Source organism: Protopterus annectens, chromosome 16.part0, assembly GCF_019279795.1.
Source record: "Protopterus annectens isolate FY-2018-M chromosome 16.part0, PAN1.0, whole genome shotgun sequence".
NCBI classification, from domain to species: domain Eukaryota; kingdom Metazoa; phylum Chordata; order Ceratodontiformes; family Protopteridae; genus Protopterus; species Protopterus annectens.
This window is the reverse complement of record NC_056750.1, coordinates 611,018,293-611,042,163: the sequence shown is the minus strand read 5'-3', so window position 1 is coordinate 611,042,163 and position 23,871 is coordinate 611,018,293. Positions and strand designations below refer to the sequence as shown.

The 23,871-nt window shown below is 41.1% G+C and overlaps 1 protein-coding gene across 1 annotated transcript in view; it reads left to right on the top strand.

Annotated features, from left to right (window-relative positions):
• Positions 1-23,871, top strand: part of SEC16A (SEC16 homolog A, endoplasmic reticulum export factor) — a gene marked incomplete in the record, with an annotated part of 1,997,470 nt that overhangs the window by 785,343 nt on the left and 1,188,256 nt on the right. The window contains 1 exon segment of the mRNA XM_044058481.1: positions 17,865-17,970. Within this exon segment, the coding sequence (XP_043914416.1) occupies positions 17,865-17,970 (106 nt within the window).

Here is a 23,871-nt window from a genome sequence, read left to right as displayed (position 1 = left end):
CATTTTTGTTTTTTATTGCATATGTATGTTCATAAATCCTCCTGTTCAGCTCTTCAGCAATTTTGCAACGTAGAAGGCTTCACAGAAGCTACAGGACTCTCTATAAACCAGAACTTCTGAATTAATGTCCCATGTCACTTGTACAGCCTGTTGTTGTTGGGACAAAAATACTTTGACCAGTCATAAATCTCTACATTGAATATCCTGAGCACTTAAAAGTGCCCATTGTGTAAAGCAATTTTCTTTGTGATCTTTTTGTAAAATTTCTATGATGTTCCTTTCCCTTTTGCTAATAAATGTGGGTTGTTTACCATATTTGTCTTTTTGTTTGAAGGAAGGACTTTAATTACCTCCAATTGCTTGTTATATTCATCTAAACGCTAGGACTATCAGTGTTTAAGTTTAGTCCCATTGGTGAATTCCAATCCACCTACAATCATGGTACTGGCTTTATTGTGCTTAAATTGCAAAATAGTTTCATAAAGCAATGAAACTGGATATGACCTGTTGATAAATTTTATGTAGTGGCCATCTAACAGCGTATCTATATCTTCCATTTTACTGGTCAAGTCACATATCTTTATACACACTGGCCCTTCACTGTGTTATTCTTTAAATGTCTTAGATGGATGCTACCGTAATGTAGTAACGAGTTGCTGTTGGTACTATTCTTGAAACTGACAAAAGTAGCCATTTTCTCTGCTGGCTTTATTATTTTAGCATCTAAAATGTTTTTCATATCATAATGTCATAAATTGTAAAAAAAAAAAAAAGTGTTTAAAAACTCCAAACCCCCCCCCCAAACTTTCAGATAAACTAGTCCGTGTGTGTGTGTGTGTGTGTGGGGGGGGGGGGGGTAAATATATATATATATATATATATATATATATATATATATATATATATATATAATGTGTGTGTATATATATATATATATGTATATATATATTTATGTATGGGTCCCCTTGACATGGTCGACATTTCAAAATGTCGAAGACCATATGACTGAGACCATATGATCGACATTTGAAATGCCGACCATGTGGAACCGGCATTTCCATACAGTGCAGAATGGAAGGATTTCCATCTTCTGCACTGTAGTGCGATCTCGGAGTTGGAATATTTAAGATATTCATCGTGTTTCACTGTTGCAGTCATTACACTTGGGTTATCCTGCTGGCAGGCTACCCGCAGTCGGCCAGAGTTCCAAAGTCTAGGTCCGGCGTCGGTTGCTGTCACCTCCTCCCTGACGTCAGTGCGCCAGGGGTATAAAAGATGCAACCGACGCCATTTTCTTCAGTCTTACTTGCCGTGCGGTGCCCGAAGCAAAAGCAATTTGCAAGTGCCGGTCGGCCGACTCCTGAGATCTTTGAAATCTAGTTTCAGAACCGAAGTCTTCAATAAAGCTAAGTACCTCATTGGGGAACTTTTTCTTGCTCCAGACCGATGTCAGTAAAAGTTAATAATTGTATTTCATGTGGGAAGCAAATACTTCATAAGGACTTTCACTCTTAATGTATTCCTTGCCTAGGCCCTGACCATGATGTTACTAGTTGTCGGTTTTGTGCTAGATTCAACAAACGCACTATTAAGCGTCGGTTTGATTTTGCTTTACATTACTTTGGCGAAGGTTTAACTACATAATGCCATCGGAACAACCGACGACCGGAATTCATAAAAAAAGCAAAGACAAAGAAAAGGACAGGCATCCGAGGTCCAAGACCGATGACGAAGCCTCTTCTAGGCCAGTCGCCGGTTTTCAGTGAGGTGCTTTTGCAGCCCCTGACACCTGCTACCTCAGAGCCACAGGCCGTATCCAATACCCACGTGGAGACATCTAGGCCTGTGGAAACTCAAGGTATTCGGCCTGTGGAAACTCAAGGTATTCAGCTTGTGGAAACTATTCCCTCAGATGGGTCTGGAGCCTCTGAGCAGGCATAGGCTTCTGAGGGTGTTTTCAGACTGTCACAGCTTACTATAAAGTCCACTGCAGCAGCCATGGCAAAGTCAAAAACACCATTAAAGACAAGGAAACACGTACAGCATTCTCCTAAACAGTCAACCATACCAAAGAAACAGATGCTTAAAATGGTCGAAGACTTACTTTGATCAGGGGTTCCCATCCCCCTCCTGATAAAAGACCTAGGCAAGACACTGACTATGATTCCTCTGACCAGGATTCTATTTCCTCTGATTCCTCTTCAGATCAGGGATACTCTCTCCCTCCCTATGAGGACTCTGATGCAGAAGAATCTATACCTTCAGCCTCTCCGCCTGAGGATTATTCTTTTGGGGAAACCCTGCACACCATGAGGGAGCATTTCCACTGGGAGAGCCAGGATTACTCAGAATCCAAGAAAAGGCTCAGAGACTTTCTTTTATTGCCTCGGCACAGGCTCCTGGCTATTCCCCCTGTGCTTGATATTGTTGATGTTTTCTCTGAATCCAGTCTGTCTCCTGATTCTTTACCCCCTGCACCAGTCAAGCCAGACAGGTACTACAGGGTTCCTGACTCTCATAAATTTCTTTACAAAAATCCTGCTGCGGACCCAGAAACAATTTAACAGGGTCCCAAAGGGGTTAAGGCTTCCACTGCTAAAAACCCTGTCCCCTCTGATGGGGATTTCAGTGCTCTGGATAGATGGGGGAAAAAAGTTTACACTTCTGCTACTTTAGCTGTAAGGGCTTTAAATTGCCAGTTTCACATGCTTAAATATCAGCAGTACCTCATGTCTTTGTTAAAACAGAAAATGCTTACAAACACAAAGTCCTGACCGTAAGGAAATGCAGGATTTATTGCATGCAGCTGAACAAGTGGGAGAGCATACTCTGCAATGTGGTTTTGATTCATTAGAGGCTTCTTGCAGAGCCACAGTTACCGGCTCTGTCATTCGAAGGCATGCTTGGTTGAAAGAACAAAGTTTACCTGAACATGTTAAAGTAAAATTATTGGATGCTTCACTACAGCATGATACTTTGTTTGGTGTTAAGGCAGAAGAGGTGTTAAAGAAAATGGAGGATAAAGCAAGATCAATGCAGACAGTAAAGGATTTCTTACAGGTTCAACCACCTAGGTTTAGCAGAAACTGGCCCTCAAAAAATTGGTCCTTTCCAGTGTCAGACAGGCCACAAAGAGGCAGATACAGACACCCAAGAGGCAGATCTCCGCCCCAAGGCTCTAACAGACCTAAACAATGGGGTGCTTCAGCCCCCAAAGGCAGAGAAGACAAGTCACAACCTTACAGGAAACAGTCCCAATGACTTTCCTATACAAATGCCGAGCACTTACCATTTGGCAGCACCCCTAGGGGGAAAGCTAGCACTTTTCTCACAAAATTGGCACTTGATCACCCAGGACAAATGGGTACTGAATATTGTTTCTCATGGTTACAGGTTCCACTTTCACACCCTTCCAAAATCAAAAGGTATGCCGGACCTGCCACAAAACCAATGGGCAGAGGCACAAAAACAAATTGCTCCTCTCATGGACATGGGAGCTATTCAAAAAGTACCCCAGCAAGAACAAGGACAAGGATTTTACTCAAGACTTTTCCTAGTACCCAGAAAGGACAAAGCCTGGAGACCAATACTGGACTTGTCAATCCTAAATACTTTCCTGGATGTTCCAAAATTCAAAATGTTAACACTGCAGCAACTTCTACCCATGCTGGGCAAGAAGGCTTGGCTAGTTACTTTGGACCTCAAGGAGGCATACCTGCATGTTCCAATCAGACAGTCTTGCAGAAGATACCTCAGATTCCTAGCTGGCTCAATGCATTACCAATTCTCTGCACTGCCCTTTGGCTTATCTACTGTGCTCAGGGTCTTCACAAAATGCCTGGCACCAGTAATTGCATTTTGTAGACAAAGAGGAATTCAAATATATCCCTACTTGGACGACTGCCTTATTCAAGCAGAGAGCAAGGACATTCTTCTAAAGCATCTGGTGTTTGTAAAAAGAATATTAATTTGCCTAGGGTACACAGTAAATGAAAAGAAATCAAAAATGCCCTCTCAAGAGGTAATATTCCTGGGTGCAAGCTTAAATACAACTGCCCAGATGGCATATCTCACGCCAGACAAGCAAAGGCAACTGACTCATTACTTTCAAATGATGGCAACAAAGACCCAGCTCCCTGCAAGAAAAATTCTGCAGGCCCTGGGCTTCATGGCATCCTGCATTCTACTAATTCCATATGCAAGACTGCATATCAGGAAACTACAGTGGTATCTAAAAAGTGTTTGGACTCAACATTGCCACAGCCTGAAAACAATAATAACTTTAATTCCCTGCCTACAACAGGAGTTTCGATGGAGGTCCCAGGCCTGTCACCACAACAAGGGACAGCCTTTCACCTTACCCACAGCCAGGCAGACAATAACAACGGATGCATCGGATGTATTCAGGGCATGTGGCCCAAGGAACAAATGCATCTTCACATCAATCAAAAAGAGATGCTAACTGTGCAAAATGCCCTGACAGCTTTCAAGGACCTACTACACCCAGGACAACTATTAATAAAGACGGACAATACTACAGTTATGTGGTACATAAACAAGCAAGGGGGCACACATTCCTACCCCCTCTGCAGGCAAGCCATGACTTTGTGGAACACAGCACTGACCTATCAAGTACATTTGCAGGCACAGTTCCTGCCAGGAATGAAAAATACACTGGCAGATAAACTAAGCAGAAATCTCATGGATCCTCACGAATGGAAACTAAATCCACAGGTGTTCAGTATGTTAACAAGTAAATGGGGACGCCCAGACATAGATCTTTTTGCCTCCCCTCACAACTGCCAACTACAGACATTCTGCACAAGAACTTATCACGCACAAACAGGGAAAGTGGATTCTCTATCATTCAGCTGGAAAACCCTGACAGTTTATGCCTTCCCTCCACTGCCTCTTCTTCCCAAGGTGCTCCTAAACGTCAGACAAGAGAGGCCAAAAATGATCCTGATTGCCCCAGACTGGCCACGCCAGCAGTGGTACCCAATCCTAAAGAGCTTTTCTCAAGGCCCAGCCTGGCCTTTACCTCAAATTCCTCATCTTCTGACTCAAAGAAACAATCCGATTCTGCACAGTCAACTCAGAACCTTAAATCTGGCAGCATGGCAGATAATATAGCCACTCAGACCGCACCTCTCTCTAAAGCTGTTGTGGATGTCATTTTAGAAGCCAGGAGGCCCAGCACTAGGAAATCTTATGCAGAAAAATGGAAGAGATTCTGTGCTTGGAACCAGGCACAAGGACTCGAACCACTTGTACCAAATATACCTCAGATTTTACAATACCTAACTGAGATGCTGGACAAAGGCCTATCCTTCTCATCTATTAAGATCCATGCCTCTGCCATTTCAGCTCATTACAATACGGAACCTCCTATTTTTTCACATCCACTACTAAGGCAGTACCTCAGAGGGGCAAAAAACATAAGACCCCCAAGGAGAGCACCAATACCTACTTGGGATCTCAGTTTTGTTTTAGAAAAGCTCACACTGCCTCCTTTTGAGCCAGCCAGCACAGCTGATATAAAATTCTTATCAAAGAAAACTGCTCTGCTCCTAGCAATAACTTCAGCAAGAAGAGTCTCAGAGTTACAGGCATTAATGGCAGTGGAACCTTTCATCATTTTTCACCAGGACAGGGTCTCTCTTAGGACAAACCCAACATTCATGCCAAAGGTGGTTTCCAATGTGGCTGTTAACCAAACCATTCATTTACCAACTTTCTATCCAAATCCCCAGAATAAAGGGCAGAGACTTCTGCATGCTTTGGACATACACAGACAACTACGATTCTACTTGGACAAAACAAAAGCTTTCAGAAAAACTGAGCGACTGTTTGTAGCCTATGCTGCAGGATCACAAGGAAAGCCTATCTCAAAGCAGACAGTTTCAAAATGGATAGGACACTGCATTCGCTTCTGTTATGCACAACATGGCAAATCAGTGCCTAAGGGCATTAGGCCACATTCTACAAGAGCAGCAGCCACTTCAGCAGCCTTTCTCAGAGGAATACCAACCAAAGACATTTTAGAAGCTGCAACCTGGAGTTCAGTGCACACTTTCACCAAGCACTACCACTTACCTCTCTACTCTAAAATCCAGAGCAGGCTTTGCCACTGCATTTCTGCAGGGCCTGGTAGCCTCTCCTAATCCTATTTAGGCCCAGCCACCCAACCTCAGCTTTGGGATTCAACCCAAGTGTAATGACTGCAACAGTGAAACATGAACATAGTACAGTTGTGTACCTACCATAAATGTAGATGAACATAGTACAGTTGTGTACCTACCATAAATGTAGATGTTCGAGTGTATTCACTGTTGCAGTCCAGGTTACCCACCCACCATCCCCCTTTTCTTTGCTGGGATTTTTCTGTACTTCTCAACTCTATACAACTTATGTGGTGTATTTGCTTGTAGATGAAGGAAATGTTTATATTAGTACATGCATGCTTTTTGGCATATTTTTTATTTTTTCAACCTTCCTATCTGGGGGCACCTGACATCTGGGGCAAGAAAAACTGATGAAAATGGCGTTGGTTGCATCTTTTATACCCCTGGTGCACCGACGTCAGGGAGGAGGCGACCGCAATCGATGCCGGACCTAGACTTTGGAACTGTGGCTGACTGCGGGTAGCCTGCCAGCAGGATAACCCAAGTGTAATGACTGCAACAGTGAATACACTCAAACATCTACATTTATGGTAGGTACACAACTGTACTTTATGGTGGGTGAAGGGGGGGCTTGCCCCCCTGCTAGCAGTGTTAAGGTGAGTATTTGTTGGTTTTATTTTGTTCTTTACATGTTCGAAATTTTAAATGTCGATCATATGGTCTCGGCCATATAGTCTTCGGCATTTTGAAATGTCGACCATGTAAAGTAGACCCATATATATATATATATATATATATATATATATATATATATATATATATATATACATATATATATATATATATATATATATATATATATATATATGTGTGTGTGTGTGTGTTTGTGATTATATATATATATATATATATATATAAAAATGTGTGTGTGTGTATATATCTATATCTGTATAGGTTCATAGGTTGGTACTAGGCTATCTGCCCGAAGGCATTTATAAGCCTAGCCAGAATGTGTTGGCTTTTGCCACCCCCCCATAGATTCGTTCCTTGTGCCTTTGTCCAGCAGAGCCACTGAAGTGATCCCCGAGGTAAACTTTCTGCTTTCCATCCACTCGTCAAGGTTTCTTTTGAAGATTGTTAGCGAGGAGCTCTGTTTAATGTAGATTGGGATCTTGTTCCAAAGCATGGGAAGTCTCAGGGACAGGAATCTATCCCTCCAGCACGTCCTATTTATTGTTGTGGTGAGGTTTAGATCCCTAGAGCGTGTGGCTCGAGGGGATAAGGTTTTCTTTAGGTGGAACATGTCCATCAATTCTGGGTTGGACATGGCCTTGTCAGGCAGAGATCACCTCTGAGTAGGCGGTATGCGACCGACCACAACTGGAGTTTCTTCAGTCGAGCTGCGTAGGGCATCTGTTTGAGGCCAGTGATCCTCTTGGTGAGGTATTTTTGTGGTCTTTCCAGCTGTTGCAGGTGTCGTGTAAGGTACATCCCAAATGGGATGTTGTACTCTATGATGGGTCTGATGAGTAGTGGGGTGCAATGACCTCTTTTGATCTGGTTGTGAACCGTTTTGTGATTAGGTGGGCCACTTAGAAGGATTTTCTAACCACTTTGGCAATGTGATTATCAAAGGTGAGATTACTATGTACTTGAGTCCCTAGATCCCTTATTACGTCTTCCATATTTAGGGGACTACCACCTATGGTGGTGGTGCTGCGGTAGCATTGTCGCCTCACAGTAAGACGTCCTGTTCTATTCTTAGAGTGTCTTCTGTGTGGAGATATGCTGAATGGGCGTACCTTCGTTGAAGGTTGTGCGTCAGGGCCGGCAACATGGCATGTAAAAATCTATTGCCAATCATTAGCGGACCGGAGTTCCGCTGTGGCGACCCCTAACTGGGAAAAGCCAAAAGAGAACACACACACACCACCTATGTGGTAGTTTGTGGGTACTTTGTTTTTTTCCAAAGGGGATGACTATGCCCTTTTTGGCATTTAGCTTAAGGCCATGATTTTGACATCAGGTATCCGTCTCAGTGAGACCCTTTTGGAGGATGTCTGTGTCAGCCGGAGAGCCAGTTATAGCCCCTAGTTTGCAGTCGTCTGCGAACTTGGTCAGCCATAGTCCTCCTGTGCTTGCCTGTACCTCTGAGAAGTATATGCCGAACAGGAGGGGTCCTAGGACTGAGCCGTGGGGAAGCTACTTGTAACCAGTTTAGAGTTGGACCTAGCTCCCGCAGCTCTCATCATGTGGGTTTTGTCCGTGAGCCAGTTGGCAACCCATCTTGTGACGTAGGGGTTTATGTTCAGGGTGGTGAACTTGTCTATAATACCAGAATGGGGAATGGTGTCAAAGGCCTTAGCGAGGTCTAGGTAGGCTGTGTGTGTACCACCTTTCCCTCGTCTATAGCCTTGGTAACTGTCTCAAAGAAGTCCACCAGGTTTAGGAGGCATGATTTGCCCTTAACAAAGCCAAATAGGGTAGGGTCCAGTGTTTGGAGGTTCCCAATGTCTCTGTTAATGAGTTCCATGATAATGCGCTCCATAGCCTTGCAGACCAAGCTAGTCAGGCTTATAGGGCAATAGTTCCCGGGGTCTGTTGTGGCTCCACCTTTGTGGAGCGGAATAACTGTTGCTGTGCGCCACTCTATGGGTATGTAGCCTGTGGAGAGGCTGAGTTTGAACAGTGTGTTTAGGTGAGCGGTTAGTTCGTCTTTGAGCTCATATAGGATGCAGCCTGGGACACCGGTCCCATTGATGCTGTGTTTTTGGCTTTGGAGAGGGCTGTTTTAACCTGAGTGTCTGTGATTTTAGGGACTATACATTCTTCTGGTGTGGTTATGGGCCCTTTTGGGGGTGAGAGGGGGTTGAAGTTTGCGCTGAACCTGTCTGCCAGGATGTTGGCGATATTGGTCGGTTCAGTGTATTTTGTGCCATTCTGCTCTAACTCCGAGCAGATCTGAGCATTGCCACTTAGATTCTTGACATAGCTAAAGAATGCCTTGTGGTTATCTTTGGAGTCCTTGACAGTTTTTCTTTCAAAGCTCACCTTAGATGATTTTATGAGGGATCGTAGTTTCTTGGTGATAATGATCAGGGATGTCTTCCCTTCTTTAGATTTTACTCTTTTCTGTACTAGTTTCCTCCTTCTGTTGTATAGCTTGTTTATGGCAGGAGTCCACCAGACTGGTTTCCTTTTCTTGGAGGAGTGAGTCTTGGTTTTGCTTTGGATGGCACGATCCATGCATTCTTGTAGCTGCCCGTAGAATGCATTAGTAAAGGATTTTGCAGCTTGGACAGTGTTATCCTTCAGCATGGGGGATTTGAAACTTTCCACCTCGGCCTTAAGTAACGTGAAGTTTGCTTTTGAAAAGTTTTTCATGGTGGTTTTCTTGTCCGGGGGTGAGGGCGGAATATGGATATCCAAAGTGATTTGTTTATGGTCAGATCTAACCAGCGAGGGGTTGACCTCTGGTGTGGAACATACGTGTGTGTATATATATATATATATATATATATATATATATATATATATATATATATATACATACACACACACACACACACACACATACACACATATACACATCTCGGAGTTGGTATATTTAAGTTATGGTGGGTGCAGGGGGGCTTGCCCCCCCCCCCTGCTAGCAGTGTTAAGGTGAGTGTTTGTTGGTTTTATTTTGTTCTTTACATGTTCGAAATTTCAAATGTCGATCATATGGTCTCGGCCATATGGACTTCGACTTTTTGAAGTGTCGATCATGTAAAGAAGACCCATAGTAGAGAGAGATCTAAGTCTGTATTTTCCATCATTGTTCTTCCTTCTAGGACCCCATAATCATGATTTTTAAGGAGTATATTTTAAACCCATTGTAGTCCTACATCATGAGGTATAATAGTATACAGAGTTCTGATTTCAGAGATGACTAAACATCACTAATCACATACCGTTAAAGTAGACATTTTCATGGTGAAGTAAAAGGAGCTGCAACTTCTGATAGTCCTGTCAACAAACACATTTACTCCAGTTAGTATTCAACAGCTGAAACAATGAGGATTAAAGGGGGATTAGACTCTGTCACATGAATTTTGGAAATAACAGAAATGACCCCTTACCTAAGTTTAGAAATCTTGAAAAATTCATACATCTCCTTAGATACCCTAGCAAATAAGTAGCCATCAGTATGTCCATGTCTGTATATGTTTTTGTAACTTCGCATAGATGAACTTTCTTATTAAAAAACATAATAATCATGTCATCCATATACATACTATTGTCTGCAGTCACCAAAGAACCACTCTAGCTAGACTTCATAATGCAAATGTGTTAATTAGTAGACAGTGCCTTTAAATCTCCATTTGGGTTTCATTTTAATTGAAAACTCTGGGATTAGGCATTGATACATGTAATGTTCAACTTAAATTTTCAGATTGTTGTTCAAAACTGGAAATCAGGATGCAGGTGCAAGTTAAAAGAACTTGGCTTCATAAGCCTGTCTTTATTAAATTTTTCACGGCCATCTTTAAAAACAAAAACAAAATTAAAACTTGACTTGTGTGCAACTCTTGATGTCACAGATCATTTGAATTAAATCTGCTGTTCTTGTAGGTAGAAAAGAAAAAAAAAAACGTTTGTAAGCTCCCCAGTTCCAGGTTAGAAAAATCTGATTATATAAATTGTTACTAAATCTTAAAATTTCTAAAGCAGTTTTTTCAGATTCCTCAGTTGTCTTTGTTGTCTCAGAAGAACTAGACACAGGGTAGGTCTTTTTTCACCACTTCTAATCATGTTCTGTGTTCTTGATGCTGTTCTGTCCTCTGACAATTTGTGTGATATCTGGCCATCCTAGAGACCGTTGTTTTCCTCCTTTCTTGTATCACAGCTTCCAGCCCCTCCCCTTGTTTCACTAATTCCTGTTCCTTCTGCTGCACTTGTGGATATGATAAGGAGTTGCCCATTCTCTCCATCCTGAATTTTAGTGTTTGGGGATCATCTCTGGTTTTCAGCTGCTTCTCCCTCTCCCCCAAAAATTAACCCTGGGTGGTAGAAAAACTGTTATTCATTCATTCTGGGGTGGGAAGGGAGCCCACAATCATGCAGTGTTCTACTGCATTGTTCTCTTCCACATTAATAAGTCCCTTAGATAAGTTTTGTTTCCTTTTGTTAAAAGTACTGTCTACTTTTATGACTTGAATACAATCCAGGATTGATGCAGTATTCTCAGAAGAGGCTGCTGCTAAGTATAGTTTGTCAATGACAATATCCAGTTCCATCTGTTGATGGAAGAAGTTTCTAATATGGATTGTCTATAAGTAAATTCATGAAAGAAAACCCTATTTCAGGAATTTTATCTAGTGCCTTCATAAATTCAGTGGTGTACAAATTGCCTGTGGTTATTGCTTATTGACCTGCAGTTCAGGAACTCTTTGGGTTTATGAACTTTCCATAAAAATGGGTGGTCTCATTGCACACATTTCTGCTTGCTATGTTCTTTATATTACATTTTATTTGTGAAGTCCTCAGTATTTTTTTGACCATTTTTTCTCTTGTTTAACTTATGTGCAGGGAAAGGAGAATTAGAGCTTGTGTAAGGCTCATTCAGTTAGCACTTCTGCTACTACAGCAGCTTTTTTTACGAGGCATCTTTGGATGACATCTAGGTATTACGCCCTTAATAATGGAGCAAGTTAACAGCTTCAAGTACTTGTGAGGTGGTGTGAAGAGAAGGAAAACCTGAATGAGGAGGTCACAGCTAGAATCAGAAGGGCTGCAGCCAAGTGACACAGAGCGTCAGCAGTAGTGTATGATAGAAAAATGCCAAAGAAGCTGAAAAGTAAGGTGTACAAAAGAGTTGTGCATCCAGTATTACTTTATGGTACAGAAACCTGGGTAGTGAACCCAGACCAGCTGTGGAAGCTAGAGGAAGAAGATAGGAAGTACTTGAGATGGTTGGTAGGATGCACACTGTGGGACAGACAAAGAAGTGAGGACATCAGAGCATAAGGCCAAGTAGCTGCATTTGCAGAGAAGGTCAAAGAAAACATTACAGTGGTTCAGACACGTGCAGGAAAGTAGAAGACAGTCTGTTGAAGAAAAATTGGCACAGAACGGAAGAAGGCAAGAGGAATGGGGGTGTCCTGTAAAGAGATGGATGGATTGTGTCAGAGAAGACCTACAACAGGCAGGCATATGACTGTTGAAGGTAAGAGAGTGGCAATGAATGTAAAGAGAGATTGAAACAGTCAGTGGGATTCCCCGACCATATGTAGAAAACTGGGAAAGGGGAGGGGGGTTGATTGTGATGTTAATTCTCAGATACCTGTGTAACTGCAGATTGGTCCTCACTGAACACCTTTGCCAGCCATTGCAGACTGGACCCTGATTTCAGATCTGCCGTCTTCCTTTGGGGCTTATTGGGAGGGCGGACTTTTTTCCAGTAGTTCTGACATCTAAGAGGATCAACTAGGGACTCTGTCTTAAAGGTTATTAAGGACTGAATCTGCTTAGCAGATACGTAAGGTACATACTTGGTGTAGCATTTGCTCTAACTGGAGAAGTAGTCTTAACCAACCCCAACTGTGGTACACATTTTAAAATCAGGAATTAAGATTGGTTTGTTAATGGGAATTCAGATTTATAACCTGCAATTGCACTGTCCGCAGTCCAGTAGTCAAGTGGAAAGAGGTAGCCAGTGTAAGGAGCAGTAGTAATAAAAGCTACAATGATGGTCATCTTGCAGTATTGGAATGTAGGAATACTTTGTTGCAGAGTCACATGCAACAGATGGAAGAGCATATTACCTGTTTGAACTAGTTTACTGATGCCTGAAAATCAGTACAGAGTGAAGTATGTGCTACGAAGAAATTGGCAGAGAGAAATAAGTGTTATGATGGAAATTGCAAAAGGCTACAAGGTTTACAACCTGGTGACAGTAAGAATACTGACACCTCTGAAACTTTTGCATACTTTGTATAAGCTATTTATGTTAGTATTCTAGGAAGAAAACCCCTCAGAAGTGTCACAACCAGTATTCTCAGAAGAAGACAAGAGGCTTAGAGAATTGTTATAGTGGGAGATGCTCTTAGTTCCTTCTAGAAATAGAAAATTCATAGTGCAGCAAGGGCTGTCCTATAAGGAAGATAAGGTGTAAATTGTTGAATCCAGTATGGAAGACCATTGGAGAGCCCAGACATGTTTGCATAGCTCATGTATTAGAAATGATACAAAGGACTGGAAAGCTGCATTCACTGAATGTTTATTGATGTGTGAAAGTTTTATTTTATGTAAAAAGCCCACGTCATGGGTGGTATAAAGTTCATTTGAAAATGATTGTAACATAAAGCTACCTCATTGAATGTGTTTATATTTATTTATATATGTAATATAAAAATAGAGACACACATATATAGACACACAAACATATACAGTGGATATGCAAAGTGTAGACACCCCTGTTAAAATGACAGGTTTTTGTGATATAAAAAATGAGACCACAATAACTCATTTCCAAACTTTTCCCACCTTTAATGTGACCTATAACCTGTACAATTCAATTGTAAAACAAACAAATCTGTTGGAGAAAAAAAATATAAAAAATGTACAATAAGCTGGTTGCATAAGTGTGTACACCCTTAAACTAATACTTTGTTGAAGCACCTTTTGACTTAATTATAACATTCAGTCTTCTTGGGTAAGAGTCTATCAGCATTGCACATCTTGGCTTGGCAATATTTGCCACTCTTCCATGCAAAAGTGCCCCAAGTCAGTCAGATTGCGAGGACATGTCTTGTGCACTGCCCTCTTCAGGTCACTCCACAGATTTTCTGTTGGATTTAGGTCTGGGCTCTGGCTGGGCCATTCCAAAACTTTAATTTTCCTCTGGTAAAGCCATTCTTTTGTTGATTTGGATGTATGCTTGGGGTCATTGTCATGTTGAAAGATGAAATTCCTTTTCATCTTCAGCTTTCTAGCAGATGCCTGAAGGTTTTGGGTCAAAAGTGACTGGTATTTGTAAGTGTTCATAATTCTGTCCACATTGATTAAGCCCCAGTTCCAGCTGAAAGAAAGCGACCCCAAAGCATGATACTGCCACCACCATGCTTCACAGTGGGGATGGTGTTCTTTTTGTGATGTGAAGTGTTGTTTTTGCGCCAAACGTACCTTTTGGAATTGTGGCCAAAAAGTTCAACCTTGGTCTCATCAGACCATAACACATTTTCTCACATGCTTTTGGGAGACTTGAGGTATTATTTTGCAAATTTTAGCTGGGCCTGGATGTTTTTCTGTATAAGAAAAGGCTTCCGTCTTGCAACTGTACCCCATAGTCCAGACATATGGAGAATATGGGAGATTGTTGCCACGTGTAGTACATAACCAGTACTTGGCAGAAATTCCTGCAGCTCCTTCAGTGTTGCTGTAGTCTCTTGGCAGCCTCCATGACCAGTTTTTGTCTTGTCTTTTCATCAATTTTGATGGGACGTCCAGTTCTTTGCAATGTCACTGCTGTCCCATATTTTCTCCACATTTTGATCACTGTTTTCTTTGTGATCTGTGGTATGTACAATGTTGTGGAAATATTTTTGTACCCTTCTCCTGATTGATACCTTTCAACAATGAGATCTCTTTGATGCTTTGTAAGCTGTCTGCTAACCATGGCTTTTGCTGTAGCAGGCAACTGAGTAAATACCAGGAAAATCCTACTAGGACAGCTGAACTTTATTTGGGATGAATCCACGTCAATTTAATTGATGGCAGGTATGTACCCAAGAAGTCTGAATGTTGTAATTAAATCAAAAGGTGCTTCAACAAAGTATTAATTTAAGGGTATGCACACTTATGCAACCAGCTTATTCCATGTTATTTTATTTTTTATACTTTTTTCTCTTAAAGATTTGTTTGTTTTTCAATTGAATTGTACAGGTTATAGGTCACATAAAAGGTGGTAAAAGTTTTGAAATAATATATTTTGGTCTCATTTTTTTATATCACAAAAACCTGGCATTTTAACAGGAGTCTGTATACTTTTTATAGCCACTGTGCGTGTGTGTATGTGTGTGTGTGTGTGTGTGTGTGTGTGTGTGTGTGTGTGTGTGTGTGTGTGTATATATATATATATATATATATATATATATATATATGGGGTTCTAGTGATATTAGTCAGGTCAGTGTTAGGTTCACATGCTTAATGTGGACCTAATAATGAAATATGAATGTCACCATCCACCCGCACATGAGCTGATGTTACTCCTTGGAGCATACTAAAGTATCCCCTTGGAAGGAGCATATTTCCCATCCCCATGAAGCATCCTTTCTTGCACAACTGACCTTAAATAGGTCAATCTTAGCCACGATTGACCAGTATAAAGATGACTATATTTGTGCATATACATGCATGCATATATAAATAAGAAGCATACATATATGTGTATGTATGTGTCTAATAGATGTGTGTGTGTGTGTGTGTATATATATATATATATATATATATATATATATATATATATGTGTGTGTGTGTGTGTATGTGCGCACACAGACACACACACACACACACATATATATATATATATATATATACACACACACACACACACACACACACACACACACACACACACACACACACACACACATATGTATCTAGGGTGGCTGCAGTGGTGCAGCGTTGTCACCTCACAGCAAGAGTTTTTCTGGTCCGATTCTCGCCTGGGGAGCCTTCTTTGCGGAGTCTGCATGTCCTCCCTGCGGTCACGTGGGTTTCGTCTGGCTGCTCCAGTTTCCTCCCACATTCGAAAGACTTGCATTAGGTGGATTGGACACACTAAATTGGCCAATGGTAAGAAAGCATGTGTGAGTGAGTGGTACGAACGAACTATTGAGACAGGGCTAGCCATCTGGCAGTGTAAACCTTGGCTCGAGATGATTGTCACTGCTGAAGTGACACCCCAACCTGATGTGCAAAATGGGAAAAGGAGATGGAGATGTGGATGGATGGATATACATACATACATACATATATATATATATATATATATATATATATATATATATATATATATATATATATATATTATATGTTATAATCCCGGTACATGTGAGGCAGAGCACCTCTCTGGTCTTGTTCAAGAGGAATCTTGACCAATGGATGGGAGATTGCAGATATACCCCAGGGATTACTTCAGCGTCACTGCTTGACAGAGGCACAGCAAAATGATAGGCATAGTTTTTATTCAAACTAAAGGGGTGGCGAAAGCCACATAACTATGGGCTAGGCTTATAAATGCCCTTGGGCAGATAGCCTAGTATGAACCTATGAACCTATGAACCTATAAAATACACACACGCATACATACATCAGGATGACGCACAACCACCATGTGCCCAAGTTTTGGCTTAAAAAGATCTTAGGACCAGTCCACCTACTTATTATCTAATGAGTGAGTAAATGTATATATTTGTGGTACAACAAGTAATATTGCTGCATTTTTAGCAAGGGGTTCAGGAGTTCTTTTCACTTCTGGACTGCCTTCCATTCTGAATTTGCATGTCCTTCCTGTGTCTTTGCTGCTTGTGCTCAGTTTTCTTTCCACCTCCAAACTACCTGAAGTTGATTGGTTGATAGTTTTCCGAATAAGCCCTAGGAATGTATGCAGTGTTTTGAGAGTGCGTGTATGTTCTGTTATAGAGTCTCATCGAGGTTCAGTGCCTTGCACCCATTGGCTAATTAGAGATAATTTAGTATCACAGCAAACCTGTGAAAGATAAGGTGGACTATTGGAAAATGAATAGCTGGAGGTATATAGACACACAGTTGTGTGAGTATTGAAGACTCCCATGGTGGTTAGACCACAGGTTCATTATCCCCTTATCTACTTCTCACCATCCTGATAACCGCACAAGCATTGTGCACAAAATGTGAATATGTTTAAATGTTAAATGATTTACATTTGTCAAGTACACATATAACTTACTAAGTATATGCAGATTATTGCTGATTGTAGCTTAAATGTTTTAGTAGTTTTCTAGCACTTTATCATTTAAATTATGTGGAACTGTACTTTTTTTCCGCTGGACTTTGGGTGTTGACTTACAGTAGCTGATGTTTCACATAGCTGAAAAGGAATAGTATTTTTTTTTTTTTTTTTAGAAAAGCCAAGTAAGTTCATTCAGAAATAGTGCAGTTTTTGATGTAGGATATACACTTAGCTTTCAGGAAGCACTGTCTGGCTTCAGAGAGGGCTGAAGTTTTTCTACTTCTGTTGTTTTATACAATGTATTTTTTCTTTTTTCATTGTCCTTTTGTGCTGTTGCATTTTGGTATATTCAGATGTGTAAATCTGTTTGAATTTGAATTTTGTTTTTTGAGATTTGTTAATTAACTTCTTGTGATCGGGAGACATTTCATCATGTCGTCTGAGTGACTTGCTTGCTGTTGCATTTACAAAGAACTGCAAATATTGATTAAATTATCATTAGTATGCAGTGGTGCATTCTCCTCTTCACCACCCAGTTTTTTAACTAGACTAGTTCATTTTGCGGGTAGCATGAAGTACAGTAGAGTAGCTGCCCTGGTTGGCTTTGAACCATCAACCTTCTGAATATTTGTTACCTCTAATGGTTCCATTGTGTTATGTAGATCTGTGTTATAACCTTAAGCAGTGTTTTCGTTTTTGACAGCAGCAGTGCATCCATTGTATGCATAACCATAATGATTACTGTTCTGTGCTTTTTTGCAGCTTGCCATTTTTGAAGTTTGCAACGAATGGAGCTATACAACGTACTGAAACATATGAATATGCACAATCTTTAGGCAATCAGCCCTCCTCCATTCCCAGCTTCCAGGTGAGAAGTGTTTTCTTATGAACTTGTGTGCAGAATAGACTGTCAAGCAGCTGCATGCAAGGAAAATTGCATTGTATTTAAAATTACCATACATTTTCACTGAAAGTTTTATGTTTTTTTTTTTTTGTACTTAAGTTTAAATACGTTTTATTATCATGATTGTCACCTTATTTTATCCAGAGAAGAGCCATCCAGGCAGAAACCTTTTTACTGCAGTGCTGGAGATAAAAGTTTTAAGGATAGATGGAATTAGTCAGACAGTGACCTACCCATCCCTTACACAGGTCAAGTTATTCAGTAGTTTAATTTTACTTTACATTGCTTTATAATAGTTTAAAAAGTAATTTTATTGTATGAGGGAAATGCAAGTAAAGGACCTCTGCTGTTTAGCTGTAACTTTACAATGGTTCGTTATTAATCATAACAGATTTTAAACTATGCAGCCCTGAGACTTTAGTACAGATGTAAGAGTGGTATAATGCAGAATGGGGTACAAGACATTTTATAGAGCCACATTAGCCTTTATACATAATTAGCTTTGCTTATTCACAGTATAGTGCTGAGGTTTTGCTGCAGTGCTAGTTGTATAGTTTGTTTTGATTTTAATGAAGCCAGTTATGATACATGCCTTTTTAACTCCATACATAGCAGTAGCATCACCTCCGAGGTGGTAATTTAGGAACAGGGAGAAGCTGCTTGCTGTCATAACTTGAGGAGCATGATGCCCAGAGACTTTGATGAAATCGCTGAACTGTGTTAATGTCCCATTTGACTTGATGTAGATGGTAGCCATGTGAATATATTGGAAGAGTAGTAAAGGTGATGTAGTCTTAGTAGCTCATGAGGTAGTGGGATTAATTTTCCAGTAATCACCCTCCAGTGTACTGGGGCAGGGGGGTACTGCACTTCTTAGTGTGCCATCCTTCGGTTGAGATGTTAAACTGAGACCCATCTAGCAGAGTTTGTGGCAGTTCAGGTGAATTAAAAGTTCATAAGGCACTTATTGAAAAGAGTAGAAGATACCCAGTGCCCTAGCCAAATTTCCCATAGTCTGATTGAAAACCACCTCAGGTTTTCCCTGAAAAAGCCTCAACTGGGAAAGTGGAACAAAGCAGCCGACAAAGTTTAAATTAAATAAGATCTTGAACAAGTGTCTGCAGGTCAAGAGTGAGGCAGTTTTTCTTTTTTGATTGTAAATGAAGTTGCTGGTGGAGTTCAAGAGTGAGGCAGTTTTTCTTTTTTGATTGTAAATGAAGTTGCTGGTGGAGTTCATTTAGGACTTTGGGTGGTTTATGCCATCACGGTTGTGCTCATTCTTTGCAGCACTTGTATTCACACTCAGGTCCGTATCTGCTGGCAATGTCCATCTGTTTGTCATACAGTCATGTTTATGTGAACAAAGTTATATTTTTAGACTTTGATCACCCAGAGGAGATGGTCCCATTTCCTTGCTGGTTTTCCCTGAAGGGTGGGCATGGGGCTGTGACAGCCTTTCTTTACCTCATACCAGTAAACAAGGAGCCTCAACCCTCACTGGTGAAAGAGTGTCACTAAATACAGGAATGGATTTACACAGTATTTTTCAGATGCACCTTTCTGCTTCAAGCATAATTTCCCTCCAAGAGCACACAGGGAACACACTCCAAACCCGGGACTGGACTCCTGTCTCTCCAGATTCCAAACAAGACTCACTTTGAAGCACTGTGCTGCAGTTCCATGTAAGTGACACCCCCACACCTGGGTATTTGATATTCAGACACACACACACACACACACACACACACACACACACACACACACACACACACACACACACACTCACTCACAATCTCTCTCTCTCTCTCTCTCTCTCTCTGTCGCTCTCTCTCTCTCACACTCCTGAAAAAGGCTGGCACAGATTTTCTAACTTGTACCCCTTCTGGCCAGACTATAAGGTAACTACGTTGCCACAGTCAACCATTCACAGGTTCTTACAAGGATATCCAGTTATACTGAGTAAAATCAATACTAATCTAAGTGGTAGAGTATAAACAAAGCAGCCATGCTTTTCAGAGTGGACAAAGCATCACTAAAATAAGCACAAGTACTCTCAAGATGTTAAAAGTATTCTGTAATAGATCAGCCACAATGAAAGGTAAAAAAGTATTGAATAATAAATAACAAAATCGAAAACATGAGAATACTAAATATCCAGGTACAATAAACAACAGAGTTTCAATCACTGGAAAAAAAACACAGTTGGACAGATTCAAACAGATGCAGAAAAATGCCACTTAACTAATCTCACTGTATTTCTTGACTGTCTAAGGAATAGCTTTTCCCTAGTTAACTTAATACAGTAAGTCAAGATTAGATGCTGATATGCTTACTTCAACAAGGCAAGGTGATGAGCTGCCAACTAAAACTGAACTAACTCAACTAACTGCCTGTGATAACTGGCATAGATCTTTATATCAGGTTTCAAAGAAAGTAAAACAACTGCTGTGTGAGTTCCATTCTCTCACTGCTGACTATAGAATGACATAAAATTTGATTACCTGACTTTGGTACAATATACATTCAGAGCTTTGCTAAGAACTCCCTGGGATCTAGCCTCATAAGTACCTGATTTGGCCTCTAGGTGGCAGCATTTCCTGCTTTTTCTCAATACCCTAATGCTTAGAAATACTTTTGTTCAAATAACACAGCCCTGTTTCCAGCCAACATTCCCTTTAAACACTTCTCTGCCCTGTCATACCTCTAGTCTCTAGCAAACCTCTTTTCAGCTCATATTCTGTGTGCTTTTCCCAATAGTCTACTCTCCTCTGCTCTATTCCCTCGATTCACTGATACACTGTCTGCCTTCTCCTCTGCTGTGGCTCTTCCAGCTCCGTTCGCCCTACGGGCTCACTCTTCTCCCCTACCCTACCCCCAATTCCCACCCACCACAGTACCCTTACATTTATCTTAGCCTGTCTCCTCCCACTAAGCCTAAACACCCAATAGAAACCCCATCTATCTTTCTTCTCCCTCTCCACACTCTAAACCTAATCATCCTATTACAACTCTCCCCTTATTACTAGACTCACCTCTGTCCCTACCATATCTCCTCCCATTCTCCTATCTCCTCACCTCTTAACATCTCCTCAGCTCTACTAACACACTATTTCACAAATTTCTCCCCACTCCCCATCTTTCCTCTTGTACATTCCATTTACCAAACCATACCTCTCTAACCTCCCTTCACTCAATATGCTCAACTTAACCATTCAGACCCTCTTAACCCCCTGCCTCCTCCTTATACTTCTGGTCCCCCTAAGCTACTCCAGCTGATATCACTATTATGCTCTTCCATTCTGTCCAACAACTAAAACAGCCACAGAAACTCTACATCTTCCCCTCTCTCTCACTCATTTCTATTTCATCTCACCATCCCTTTTTCACCCTAACCCTCTACACCTGTTCTGCCCAAGAACTATCTCTACCTCAACCAAACTATTAACACCTAAACTAACATTAGTTCTTCCCAAACTCATTCAATACAAACTCAAATGGCTAAAGTTCATTTCCTATAATAACCTAATCTTAGCTGGAGATATCCATCCCAATCCTGGTCCCAGCTCCCTCTCTAATAACCCCCTCCCCAAATGCTCTTAAATTCTTCACTATTAATGCCCAAAGCCTCAACAACAAAATACACAATTTTCATGCATGGGGTTAAGCCATAACCAACCTGACATCCTAGCTGTCACCGAGACCTGGCTCAAACCACACATCTCTGATTCCAAATTCCTGCCCTCAGGTTTCCTTGCCCTCAGAAATGACCGTTTAAACAAAAAAGGCGGCGGAACTGCCCTAATCTACTCTAATCTTCTCACCCTCGTTCCCTGCCAAATCACAATTCCACATTTCATTAACATCAACCTCACTGCTGGTATACTTAAACTAAATAAACACAAGAACATCTGTATCATAGCCCTATACATCTCCCCTGGCAATAACATCCCTATCATCGAAGATATTCTCCAATGGGCCTCAACTGAAATTAATTAAGAAACTTACATTCTAGGCGACGTAAATATTGACTGGAACAAGATCAATAGTCCTTCTCCTTCCCTATCCATCAACATCTATAACTTTACCCAAGTAATCTTGTCCACCACCTGACCCAATAAAACAAATCCCCCTGGATCCAACTTAGACTGGATCCTGGTCACCCACCCTAATAAACTAATCTACTCTGTACATTTACTAACACCATTAGCGACCACCTCCCAGCCCTCATTCTTTGCTCAGCCAACTCCTCTCCTCACCAGCATCAGTTCATCCACACTTGCAATCTTAGCAATTTCAACCCTCTAACTTTCTCTAATACTGTCAAACAGATGAACTGGCAAATCCTAAATACCCTTCTTCTTGACCAAGCTATAGAGCACTTTAACTCAGTCTTCCTTGACACACACAACTCCCACGCCCCCCTAAGAATCAAAAGGATAAAAAATAGTACTGTCCCGTGGCTAACCAAAGAGACCAGACAAATAATGCATCAAAGAGACAAAACCTGGAAGCTCTTCCAAAACAACAAATTCCCTAAAACCCTTCTCCTGTACAAACAACTATGCAACCTTGCAAAAAACTGATCTCTAAAGACAAGAAAACCTACTTATTTGAAACTCCAATCCTATAGTAACCCAAACCCCAGACAATTCTGGAAATCCATAAATTCACTCCTAAATCCAGGCTCCAACAGTAACCCATGCCCTGATCCAAACTTATCCAACCTCGAACTAAGTTCCAAGTTTCATTCCTTTTTTATAGATACTATTGCTCAACTGACCAAGACTTTCCCCAACCATCATCCTCCTGCACCACCCTCCTCTACTTGCAACCCCTCAAGCAACTCTCTACCAATGTTTGAACTCAAACCTGTCTCTACTATACTCATACAAACTCTCCTTTCCAAACTCGAACAATGCTCCAATGCACCTGATAATGTTCCCTCATCCTTCCTAAAATGTGCAGCAGACACCATAGCATTGCCACTCAGTATCTTAGTAAATAGATCCATAAAGGAAGCATATGTTCCCAAACTGTGGCGCTCAGCCTACATTCTTCCTCTCCACAAAGGTGGCAGAAATACCAACATGTCTAACTTCCGGCCAATAGCTCTGCTTTCTCCTATTTCCAAAATCTTAGAAAATGTGTCCACCTCCAACTCGTGCCTTTTCTCACCCAAAACCAATTTCTCACATCAACCCAACATGGCTTCCGCCCTGGTCGCAGCACTATAACTGCACTACTCTCCTTTCTAGAAACTGTAAACCAAACCCGAGACTCCGGACACTTAGTTTCCACCATACTCCTTGACCTTGCCAAAGCTTTTGACACAGTTTCCCCACAAACATTTTATCCATCATCTTTCAAATCTTCATCTCTCAACAAATACCCTATCCTGGTTCTCCAGTTACCTATCTGACGCATCTCAGGCAGTCAAATGGAAGAACTCCACCTCCTCCTTTCTTTCCACCCCAACTGGTGTACCACAAGGGTCCATCCTTGGTCCCATGTTTTTTTAACATCTTTATCAATAACTTTCACTCTGCTATACCACATGCTAAAGTTATTCAATATGCAGACGACTCTACATTAGTCTGCTCATCCTCAAACCTCTGTGAACTTCTAACAAAAACCCAAACTGCTTTTTCATCCACTGAACACTGGATGCAGCAAAACCACCTTTTCTAAATGCCAACAAATCCAAAATTCTACATTTCCCTCCAAGGCTTTCCACTATGACAAAAATGCATTCAAAGTCCTTAGCCAAACTAACTCACCCATAGAAGTGGCTCCCTTTGCTAAACTTCTAGGAATTACTATTGACGCACACCTCATGTTTGACATCCATGTACAGCAGAATATAAA